Consider the following 11,928-nt stretch of genomic DNA (forward strand, 5'->3'; position numbering starts at 1 on the left):
CATGTGTTCAACATTGCATGTTAAGGGCTGAGTCCCACAGCACCAGCTCAGCAAACCAACATTGACTCCTGGGTTGAAGCCAGAGCCCAGGCTGCATGCTTACTAACAAAAGGTTGTCACCACTCACATTTCATGGGCACTGCCAGGGGAGAACTGGGTATTCTGTCATGGGAATCAGATTTCAGTGGCTTTAATTCTCATTTGCTGCAGATGGTAAGCAACAGCTGTTTTAATGGAAAGAAGATTGTGATGTATTTGCAGTCCACTTAATTTCAGATTGTCCTCAGACAGGACAGTTCCTACTGCTCTCAAGCAATTTGTGTCCTACTGCTTCCCATTTTCTAATGCTTAAGGGATTTTTGGCTCCCAGTACAATGCTGAGACCTTCCATGGATTTTAATGGCCTTTTAATCAGCCCCTCATGTGCTTGGGCAGTGTTTGAGTTGTAAACCCTCCAGCCAGACTGGGTTAACTACTAAAAAGAAGTAGAAACAGGAAAGAAAAAAAAAAAAGAGGAAATTGTTTCAACTGTGATAATGTCAAAAGGGGAAACTTACTTGGCTTTTGTGGTCCAAGAGCTTCATTTTGGAGCAAGCACAGCCTGAGAGTAACTCTCAGCTTTGCTCTGGCAGCCAGAGCTGTGGTACTGCAGAGCTCCTGCTTTTGGATTACTGTAACACAGGAACTTGCAAGGCTTCTGCATCATTTTTTAACCATGGTTTATGGTGTGTGAGAAAAAGGTGGAGGGAAGAAAAAAATGAGAGTCCACCTTTCAGATTTCTAATATATTGGCCTGTAAGGAGCATGATAATCCCCATGCTGCCTGACTTTGAAGGTTTGGTGCAGGAATTAAAACCCAAGCACTTTCCCAGGGGTTGAAATGCCCCAGCCCTTTGCTTACTAGTTTTAGCATCTGGTATGTGCAAATATGCACAAAAGAAACTGAAATGTGATGAAAAAGCTGTCCTGTTCATGGACTGCAAGAACTACACTGCAAGGCTGCTGAGGGGCTGTTGTACTAATCCCAGTAACACCAGTTTGGGCCTTATGCAGAGGAGGAGGGGGGATTCTGAAGTTCCTTGCTGCTCCCCGTGCTGCTCTGGGAGAGGTGCAGAGTGCCTGGGCAGAGGTGGTTCTGCCTGTCTCTGGCCCTGTACCTAGATCTCATTCCCATGGCTAAGGAGGCACAAAAGCAAAGCCAGTATTTGGATGCATCAGGCTCCATCAGACTGGAGTTTGGAGGCCAGCACAGGCCAGCACTTGCTGCTGTGCTTTGCAGAAGGCCTTCTGGAGTGTCTGCTGTCAGGCTGGCTGGAGGCACCAGGGGTGCTGGGGGTGTGCAGGGAGGCACGGCTGCCACTGTTTCCCATCCTTTCAGCCATTAAGAACCAAGCTACAGGACACTACATCCTGAACGGGAAAGGGGAGGAGGCCAGATCCCGATCCTTCATCGACCTGGGCGTGGAGTGGGAATACAGCATTGAGGAGGACATGGAGACTCTGCACACTGCTGGGCCCTTGCACGACGCTGTGGTGGTGCTGGTAGGTGGCACACTCAGGAGGGGGAACCTGCTGGGCTTGGGCTGACACAAGGCACGGGGCCAAAGCCCTGTGCTCACCATGGCCTGGCCTGCAGGGGGCTGGGGCAACAACAAGCCCAGGAGGACATCGGGCATCAGGGGGACAACTGAGTGGAGCAGGAAAGAGCAGAGTGTGTGTGTGTGTCTCTGTGTCTCTGTGTGTGTGTGTGTCTGTGAGTGTGTGTGTCTGTGTGTGTGTCTGTGTTTGTGTGTCTATGTGTGTCTGTGTGTCTCTCTGTGTGTGTCTGTGTGTCTGCGTGTGTGTCTCTCTGTGTGTTTGTGTGTGTCTGTCTTTGTTGTCTGTGTGTGTCTTTCTGTGTGTCTTTGTGTGTGTCTGTGTGTCTTTCTGTGTTTGTGTCTGTGTCTCTGCTTGCCTGTGTGTTTGTGTGTGTGTCTGTCTGTGTGTATCTTTGTGTTTGTGTGTCTCTGTGTGTGTGTGTTTGTTGTGTCTGTGTCTGCCTGTCCATGTGTGTCTGTCTCTGTGTGTGTGTCTGTTTGTGTGTGTGTCTTTGTGTTTGTGTGTGCGTGTGTCTCTTTCTGTGTGTCTCTGTATATCTGTGTGTCTGTGTGTGTGTGTCTATGTGTCTGTGTGTGTGTCTGTGTCTCTGTGTGTGTGTCTGTGTGTCTCTGAGTGTTTGTGTGTATGTCTGTGTGTGTGTCTTTGTGTCTGTGTCTGTGTGTGTGTCGGTGTCTGTGTGTGTGTGTCTCTGAGTGTGTGTGTTTGTGTGTCTGTGTCTGTGTGCATGTTTGTGTGTCTGTGTGTGTGTGTCTATGTGTCTGTGTGTGTGTGTCTGTCTTTCTGTGTGTCTTTGTCTTTCTGTGTCTGTGTATGACTGTGTGTGTCTCTGTGTATGTCTGTGTGTGTCTTTGTGTCTGTTTGTGTGTCTGTGTGTCTCTGTGTGTTTGTCTATGTGTGCCTGTGTGTGTCTGTGCCTCTGAGTGTGTGTGTGTGTGTCTATGTGCGTTTGTGTGTGTCTCTGAGTGTGTGTATGTGTGTGTGTCTGTGTGTGTGTGTGTTTGTGTCTGTGTGTGTCTGTATGTGTGTTTCTGTGTCTCTCTATGTGTGTCTCTGTGTTTGTGTGTGTCTGTCTGTGTGTATGTCTGTGTGTGTCTCTTGAGTGTGTCTGTGTGTGTCTCTGTCTGTGTGTGTTTGCCCTTGTGGCCCAGAGGGCCAGTGATGTTCGGGGGGGGCATCAGGAAAAGTGTTTCCAGCAGACCCAGAGAGGTTCTTCTCTCCTGCTGCTCTGCCCTGGTGAGACCACACCTGGAATACCGGATCCAGTTCTGGGCTCCCCAGTTCAAGAGAGACAGGGATCTACTGGGGAGAGTGCAAGGGAGAGCTGGGAGGGTGAGGAGGGGACTTGAGCATCTCTGCTGGGAAGGAGTGAGAGCCCTGGGGCTGTTCAGCCTGGAGAGGGGATCTTAGGGATGTCTGTCAGTAGCTGAGGGGTGGGTGTCAAGAGGATGAGGCCAATCTCTTTTTGGTGCTGCCCACTATTAGGGCAAGGAATAATGGGTTCAGGCTAAAAGATAGGAAATTCTACCCCAAACTGAAGAGAAGCTTCTTTCCTGTGAGGGTGCCCTGGCCCAGAGAGGTTCTGGAGTCTCCTCCTCTGGAGCCTTTCCAACCCCCCCAGATGTGTTCTGTGTGTCCTTACCTGGGGGATCCTGCTGGGACAGGAGGCTTGGACTGGATGAGCTCTAAAAGTCCAGCCCCTGACATTCTGTGAGTATGAAATGTTGTGGTTACACCATCCTGTCACCCTGAGATGATGGTGTCCTGTGGGGCCAGCTTACACTGCCAGCCTAGAAACACTTCTTGTTTTAAATGGCTCAGCACTGATCTTGCTGCTGTTTGTTCTAACCATGAAGACAAAACCCACCCAGGTTTTTTCCCCAGGTAACCACCAGTTTCCATGTCTCCCCTAAGAGCCAGGAGTTGGTTTCTTTAATTGCAAAGGAATCAATCAGAGCTGTGGTTTTGCAGCACCACTGATGTTTGGTTATTCCTAGATCATCCCTCGGGACAACGACACCAGATCCAGCCTGACTTACAAGTACATCATTCATGAGGACTCAGTGCCCACCATCAACAGCAACAATGTCCTGCATGAGGACACAGACACCTTTGAGTGGGCCCTGAAGAGCTGGTCACAGTGCTCCAAACCCTGTGGGGGAGGTAACCAGCTGACCCCAGAGGAGTGACTGACTGATTACCAGAAGTGGGAGAGTAAAAGGTGGCAGGGGATAGTGAATGCTTTAGGAGTCTGAGCCTACCTTGTATTTTAAAGAGCAGTTTGGTATTTTTGGGTGCCTAAATTTAAAATACCTGAACTGCCTGAGTGTTGGAAGGTATCACGCTTCCTGCCTTGAGAGAGAGAAGTCCTTTTCAGGTGTTGAAATTCAGTACCCAAAGCCACTTTGGAAGTACAGAACTCAGGCTGAGATGCTCCTGAGGCTTCCTGGTGTGTGTGTGGCTCTGAGCAAAGGGTGGGGAGTGCAGTTGTCAAAATAACTCTTTACTATAGCCAAGCAACTGATGTGTCCTGGAACAGCCCTCAGATGAGCCTTGGGATCACTCCCAGGGCAGCGGGTGACCTGCTGCTTGATAAGTCAGGAGGGAATTCCTGTTCCCTCAGTGCTGTGGTTTGTGTGTGCTGCAGAGAGGAGGTGAAGGGATCACAGCTGCCCCTTCTGGCCTTAAAAACCTGTCTCAGTGTCACAGCATCCTCAGGGTGCTCTGCACCCATCTCGGGCCTGACAGCTGAACGAATTGTGAGCATAAATACTTCCCAAATACCTGTCACCTGAAGCCATTCAGTAAGCCACAAAACTTGATCTTAAACAACAAAAATTCTATACAAGGGTGTGGAGCTTTCCCTGATTTTTTCCTGAACCCTTTTCCAGGGTTCCAGTACACCAAGTACGGGTGCCGCAGGAAGAGTGATAACAAGATGGTCCATCGCAGCTTCTGTGAAGCCAGCAAAAAACCCAAACCCATCCGGAGAATGTGCAACCTGCAGGAGTGCACACAGCCCCTGTGAGTGTGTCCCTCCTGAGGGAGCAGGGAACTGAGCCTCTGGAAGGCTGAGCTGTGGCAGCGTAACTCCTTCTGTTATTTTTTTTGTTTTCCCCCCCCAGGTGGGCAGCAGAGGAGTGGGAATACTGCACCAAAACCTGCGGGGGTTCTGGCTACCAGCTCCGCACCGTGCGCTGCCTCCAGCCCCTGCCCGACGGGGGCAACCGCTCCGTCCACTTCAAGTACTGCACAGGGGAGCGGCCCGAGAGCCGCCGGCCCTGCAACCGCCTGCCCTGCCCCGCACAGTGGAAAGCTGGGCCCTGGGCTGAGGTAGGGAACCCCCTCTGCGAGAGGAACCTCCCTGGGCTGGAGTCTGGGGAAGAGCAGAGGGAGCAGGGAGTAGGGGTGGGCAGCTGGAGGTGAGGCAGCAGAGTGCCCAGGAGGCCAAGGACGACGTGTCAAATGTGTGGCCTGGGTCAAAAACTGTCCAACAGGAGCAGGGAAGTGATCCTGCCCCTGTGCTCAGCCCTGGGGAGGCCACAGCTTGAGAATTGTGCTCAGTTCTGGGAGCCACAGTGTAAGAAAGACATCGAGGTCCTGGAGCTTGTCCAGAGGAGAGCTATGAGGCTGGTGAGGGGTTTGGGGGCATGTTGTACAAGGAGTGACTGAGGGAAGTGGGGATCTTGTTGCTCTCTACAACTGCCTGAATGGAGGTTGCAGAGAGGTTGGTGTTGTCTCTTCTCCCAGGCAACCAGCAATAGGACGAGAGGAAATGGGTTAAAGTTGTGCCAGGTGTAGGTTGGATGTTAGGAAGAACTTCTTCACTGGAAGGGTTCTCAGGCACTGGAATGGGCTGCCCAGGGCAGTGGTGGAGTCCCCATCCCTGGAGGGATTTAGGAGTCCAAGAGCCGTGGTGCTTAGGGCTGGGGTTTGGTGAAGCTCTTGCTGTGCCAGGGCATGGTTGGACTCGATGAGCTTGGAGCCTTTTCCAACCAAGGTGATTGTGTGATACCCTCTGTAACATCAGCCTGCCCTAACATCTACTTGCAAAACCAGTTGCCTGGCCCCGGGTTATTTTAGAGTCATTAATTTTTAGCCCATTGGTGCCAGAGCTGAATGTCCTGAGTTGTCCTGTTCTGTTCCCCAGTGTTCTGTGACCTGTGGGGAGGGGACAGAGAGCCGGCACATCTCCTGCCGCGCCGGGGACCGCTGCGAAGGGGAGAAGCCAGAATCTGTCAGGGTTTGTAAACTGCCTCCCTGCAATGGTAAGAGAACCTCTGACAACCTTCACTGCCAGGGAATGAAAAACATAAATAGGAAATGGAACCTCCTGAGCATTAATAAGGTTCCTGGGAATCCTCAGGACATTGTTCCTGTAGAATTTTTTGGAAACTTTTTTTTAAGCCTTTTAATGACGACAAAACCTTTGGGTCCCTGACTCAGTCAGATTTGGGCTTTATTTGGTTTTGTGAAAGCCCTCATGGTGGTTCTGACGCTGATCACCAGCTGGTATTAAAAATGGAGTAGGAGCTCCTGAGAGTTTATCCCCAGCGGGATTGTAAGTGCTTGGCCTCGGCTCTGTGGAGATGTCTGCTCCTGCTCTGAGGAGGGAAAGGACCCGGAGCAGTTACAGAGCGTTGTATCCACTAGGGGGGAGCAAATCACTGTCTGCGGCTCTACAGACGGCTGAGGTTTAAACTCCCGGCTCTCACTGGTCATAAAAATATTTAGATCTTGTGCCTTAACCATCACCTCGAAGCATCTGTACCTTAAGCAGCACTTGAAGGCAGTGTTGGGTTCAGAACTGAGCAGCACACAGAGCACTGTGCCTCTCACCACAGGTAATGCTGGGAGCTCCTGGTTGTAGGACCTGATACCCCCTCCATGGGACACCCTTGTCCAGGCCCTGTGCAAACAGCAGTGGGAACACCTTGGTGGATGCTTGCTGGGTTTGGGTGTTCAGCATGCACCCCATCTCCCCTGCCCCAGGGAGTGAAGGGCCAGAAGGTTCTCCCTCATCTCCCTGGAGTTGCCATGAATATGTGCTGCAGTTGGGGATTGCTTCTGCACTCCCTGGCACCCTATAGCATTTCTCTTCCATTTCATGAAAAAAACAGAAGTCTGTGTTGGGAGCAGAGCTGCCAGCTCTTCCACCACCTGCCTTGGTTGAGCTGAAAAACGAGGACAGCTCCTGTAGATTTTCCACTTAGGATTTTGATGTCTCTATGACTAGAAAGAAACAGGAGGCAGAAGTTTATCCTGCAGGTCCATAGCAGGCAGCTGAGCAGCAGGCAGCTGTGGCTGTGCCACGTTAGAAGAAAGTTCTGGGCAAGTTCCACCTAAGAACCTGTATGGAACAGATCCTCCAAAAGTCTTTTTTTTTTTTTTGAAGTCAGCAGGTGAAAACTATCCCTGCTTTGCAACACAAGATGCAGACTGCAGGAGAAAGCAGGTTTGGTTTAAGTGTTAGTCCCTAAATGCCAACTTTCAGCCTGCTTTCTCACCAAGCAATGTACTTCAGGTTACAGGGATGTCTTCTGCATGGGCTGGGGCAGTCCCAAAATCCACTGGGAATATTTTTGTAGCTGATTTCAATTGTATCCTGGTAGCTTCACCTCCTGCACATTGCCAAAGGAGCCAAAATGCTTTCTTTTGTCTTCTGCTCTTAGTTCCTGGGAAGCAAGTAACAAATTGCACGGAGGAGAAGGCTTTCCATGGCCTGCAGCAGGAGGAGGCAAGCCCTGACACACTGGCTAGGAAATGGTCCATTAGGGTGTGCAGAATTAAAGCAAAAAATAAAAAAAAGGGATTATGTGAGTACACAGCTCCAGGATGGGGCTGACAGAACCTGCTGCACGTAGAGAAGTACAAAAACAAATCTTTGCACTGTTGCTCGAGGTGTGCAATCAAAACCATCACAAACCACCATCAAAAAATTAACAGTGAGAGAAAAGCAGGTGCTTTGTCACCATGGAAAGGCAAAAACTATTGTTTGGTTCTTCCTTTTCTATTGGTTTGTTGCTTTAAGCCATCCTGTTTGCTTGTTCTATCTATGATGCAAAGATTTGTCTTTCAATATTAGCTTTCCTAGTTTAGCTGAATTATAAATGCTAAATGGCCCTTGAACTCCCCGTGCTCAGTGCCAGCTGGAAATATTCTTGTAGCCTCCTTGTGTCCCCGTGTGAAGCTGCAGGTTAATGCTGGCTTTGCTGAGAACCAACAGCCATCTGTCCAGGGGAGCACACTGGGATTAGGAGCAAGGAGAAGGTTTATATTCCCCACTGCAGCCATGTAATTTGCTATTTAAAACCAGCGTCCCACAGCCCCACTGAGGTGCATGTGTGTCATTTTACTGAGTTCCCTGGAATTAAGCAGATTTCCTCTGATCAAAAGGTTGGGCTGCAGTTAACACTTTAAAATAGGGAAGCTCAGTTGCCTGGCAGGGTGGTGACATGTGGTGAGGCAGCATCTGTACACAGGTGACAAAAATGTCACAGGACAGAAAGGTCCTTTCATTTCAGAGCTCAGTCAGTGGTGTTACCTGCCCTGCCTTGCTCAGTAAAATGCTGACTGCGTAATTTTAACTGTGGGTGGAGGACAAGTGGTAGAAGGGATCCCCTCCATTGCAGGGGTTCACTTTGTTACTGCTGTCTTGTCCAAGGTGACCTCTGCATCTCTGTTGATGGAGCAAACATCCAGCAAATGCTCAGAGAAACACTGACAGTTTGGGGATTTCTAACAGATCTTTGACCTCTTTGAGATCTTTTCCCTGACTGTATGAGATGCCACACACTTAACTTCAAGGCATCCTACATCCAACCTACCTGTTAAAACTTTTCCATCAGTTCTCCAGTTACAGTTGGGTCATGGAAGAACTCGGGCTTTATCCAAACAAACCTTTAGCCCACTATAACATTTTAGTTTAAACCTTCTGCCAGAGGCAGTGCCAGAGGCAGAAGCACCTCAGGTTATCCCACCACTGATGAAACACAGACAGAACTTTGTCCATGCCCACCTGAGTGTCCCCCAGGCACCTTGGTGCCCTTCACCTGGTTATAACCAACATGATGTTTGCTTTGCAGATGAGCCCTGCATGGGAGACAAGTCCATCTTCTGTCAGATGGAGGTGCTTGCTCGTTACTGTTCCATCCCAGGCTACAAGAAGCTGTGCTGTGAGTCCTGCAGCAAGCGCAGCAGCACCCTCCCACCCCCCTTCCTCACTGAGCCTGCAGGGACTGAAGAGGAAGCTGTGTTTGCTCAGAGCCACCTGCCAAGGGCTGTGATGGTGCCAACCCCTGCAGCACCCCATCACCCAAAGCTCCTGCCCGGGAGGAGCTCTCTGGGCAGGCTCCCTTTTGCAGAAGAGGACACAGCCACACACATCTCCCTGGCCAGCACCAAGCCCAGAGGTGCCGAGTTCCCCCAGTGGAGAGCTTCTCGGGCAAGGAAGGCTCCCAGGCTGCTTGCTCTGCTCCAGCAGCTCCCTGCCAACAGCAGCAGCCTCAGCACTCACCCAGCCCTGATGCTGGCAGCAGCTGCTCCTCTGCTGCCAGCTCCTAACACCACAGCTGGGGCTCCATCTCCAACCAGAACCTCAAGGAGGAGTGAGAAGCAGGCTGAGAAGAGATGGCCTTCCAGGTCCTCCTCTGTGGAGAGATGAGTGTGACCACCCTGTGGGGGACAGCCATGGGAAGAGGCTTTGTTGGTGCTTTGGGTTTCATTTCCTCCCTTCTGGGGACTTCGGTGCATGCTGCTTTCCACCAGCAGGACACTGCAGGTCATCACCTTCTTTCCCTTGTAAATACAAAGAACAAGAAGTGCTGGTTCACTTTCTAGTCACCTCCTCCCCCTGCCCAGCCTGAGCACATGGGAGGACACCACCAAAGAGCATCCATCCCAGCAGTCAGCAGGAGCTGCTGAGGGCACCAGGCAAGCTCTGGTACAGAAAGGTGGCCCTGACCTCAGTGCTCACCTCACTGGGTTTGGTTCTAAACACTCAGATGTGGAAGATGCCCTGGCTATGAGACCAACGTTTACACTCTGACAAAACTTTGGCTTTTGGAACAGCTGAACCTGTAAGACTTTTTTTTTTTTTTTTTTGCTAATTTATCTCTATAAATGGATATTGGATGAGCACATTTGCAGCCAGTGTGTAAATACTGTATATTGCAGAAAATCAGTATTATTTTTAAGAGTTTTTTTGTGCTGTCAGACAACTGTTTACCTATGTTGTGTTCTGGACAATTGCTAGGTGCCTGCCATGGAGTTCTGCCTTACCCACATTCCCAGAGGTGACTTCTCAAGCAGCATTCATTCTCATTAAAGGAGGAGTTCCAGTTTTGGATGAATAACATCTGCTGACACTTGGAAAGGGTTTTGTTGGTTGGTTTTTTGTATCAACAGTGTGATGCTTTCTTTTGAAACAGAGAGGAGGAAAAAAGGTGTAAAGCTCCAGGTCTGAGTCTTGGTGAGCTCTTGGTCATTTCCCAAGCTGGAAAAGCCCCATGGAGGTGGACACAGGCACCAAGACGAGCAAGCTGGGGCAAGACTTGCATTAGAATTTTGTTTTGTTTTGTTCCTACTGGAAGCATTGATTTAAAGGTGAGGAAGATATTTATTTCTGGGCATGGTTCACCTCCACAGCTCCACAACCACAATGCATCTGACTGCAATAATGTACTCCTAATTTATGTCACTAACCATCCTGGTCACAGGCCACCCAACCACACTCCCTCCTGTGTGTTGCTGTAAAGTACTTGTATATAGGGTTGAGAACTAAAGATATTTATTAAGAGTTGATTCCTTGATAGTATTTTATGTACTAAATATTTACACTAAGGGCAGTTGACTATTCCTTTTTGCCAAGATAAAACAGAGATGGAATTAGGTACCTGTCCATGCTATGTCATCTGGCTAGAACAGAAATTTAAGCTAACTAAACTACTGTAGAGAAATTGTTGATCTCATTCTATTAAAAAGGAAAAAAGTCTCATGCCAGTTTCATATTACAGGTATCCTTAATTTCTAAACAGGCTATTCCAGTTTCATGTGCAATTTCTGCTTCCCTGTGGAAGTCCTCCTGATGGCCCATTCCAGGGGCCTCTGGAAGGCTGCAGTGTAGATCAGGCCCCCAGGGATGAAATTCTTGAGCCACCTGTAGTGGATTTGCAGAGTCACAGGGGCGAACCAAGGATGGAAACTGTTGTCAGGAGATGATCAAGCAGGTAGGTTCCTCCTGCTGGGCTAGAGTGTGAGGTCACCCTCTGCAGGACATGTCTGTCCTCCTGCTGGTGGCATCTCCCCCTGATGGACTGACTCAGCATCTCTACAGAACTGCTGCTACCTTTCTGCAGGGCTTCTGAAGGGCCAAGAAATGAGCATCAGACAGGTGGTGCAGACAGTGCCTGAGCCTCAAACAGGGTGTGTGTGTTCCTTTGAAATTCCCCAAAAGGCAAATTCTCTTTTCTCTCTTTACCTTTCACATATACACAATGTGGGTATAGATAATCCTGGTACCTTTTTGGTTTCTTTTCTAGAAGCTGATTCCTCCTCCTGTCAAGTGTACACTACTGAGACTGTTTGTTGTACTGGGAAGCAGGCAGCAATAAAACCTTTACCATAACAAGTCTTGCTTGGGTTTGGTTCACTCAGGGGGGTCAGGCTTTTCATTTTTATGAGTCATGCTGTGCCAAAGGAAGGGGCAGCAGGTATGACTTCTACCACCTGGCACAAAAAAAAAATTAATTCAATATTTAGCTTCATTTTGACTAGCAGTTGTGCTGCTTTTATCATGGGAGAGCACAGGTTGCAGAGGAATGGGGGGGAAAGGCAAATGGCTTCAGCCTCCCCTGTGCTGCAAACACGTGGTGGGGCATGGGCCCCTGCTGTGGTGTGCTGCCCAGGAATTTGCCAGCTATATTTTGGTATTTTGTCTGTAATTACTGATTCTCATGCTGTGATGCCATAAACAACTCGAAATGATGTTTAAAAAAAAAAAAACCAACAAGCAAAATTAATACTAGGAGGCCAAATTCCCAGCCCAGTGTGTTGACAAGTTTGTACCTCTCAGTTTGGCTTCTGGTCTCAGCCAAACTTGTGTTTTAATACATCCTGCCAAGAGTTCCCTTCTCCAAGTGGGTTCTTGACAGTTTCAAGCTGGGCAAGTAAATCTGAAGTGTCTGGTTGAATTTACATTCTTGTAGAGAATTAACATCTTGCAAGCAAGAGTCTTAAAAACCCCATGATTAAGCTCCACTGAAGCACCACTTGAGAGTGCTCAGCAGCCCCACTGAGCAGTTGGCAGGAGCTGGAAGCTGGGCTGGGCTTCAC

At 49.4% G+C, this 11,928-nt stretch overlaps 1 protein-coding gene across 2 annotated transcripts in view; it reads left to right on the top strand.

Moving 5' to 3' along the window:
• ADAMTS3 (ADAM metallopeptidase with thrombospondin type 1 motif 3) overlaps positions 1–11,217 on the top strand; it is an 88,545-nt gene extending 77,328 nt beyond the window's left edge. The window contains exons 17-23 of one of the 2 annotated variants that reach the window (XR_003987536.1): positions 1,379–1,542; positions 3,594–3,759; positions 4,488–4,620; positions 4,722–4,929; positions 5,747–5,864; positions 8,682–9,674; positions 9,851–11,217. Coding sequence is in view for 1 of the 2 variants with exons in the window: in XM_030450003.1 (XP_030305863.1) it covers positions 1,379–1,542; positions 3,594–3,759; positions 4,488–4,620; positions 4,722–4,929; positions 5,747–5,864; positions 8,682–9,259 (1,367 nt within the window). In the remaining variant the exon portion in view is untranslated. Of the gene's footprint in view, positions 1–1,378; positions 1,543–3,593; positions 3,760–4,487; positions 4,621–4,721; positions 4,930–5,746; positions 5,865–8,681 lie in introns of both variants that reach the window. The other variant, XM_030450003.1, reaches the window with a different exon arrangement.
• The last annotated feature ends 711 nt before the right edge of the window (positions 11,218–11,928 follow it).

Source organism: Calypte anna, chromosome 4A, assembly GCF_003957555.1.
Source record: "Calypte anna isolate BGI_N300 chromosome 4A, bCalAnn1_v1.p, whole genome shotgun sequence".
NCBI lineage: Eukaryota > Metazoa > Chordata > Aves > Apodiformes > Trochilidae > Calypte > Calypte anna.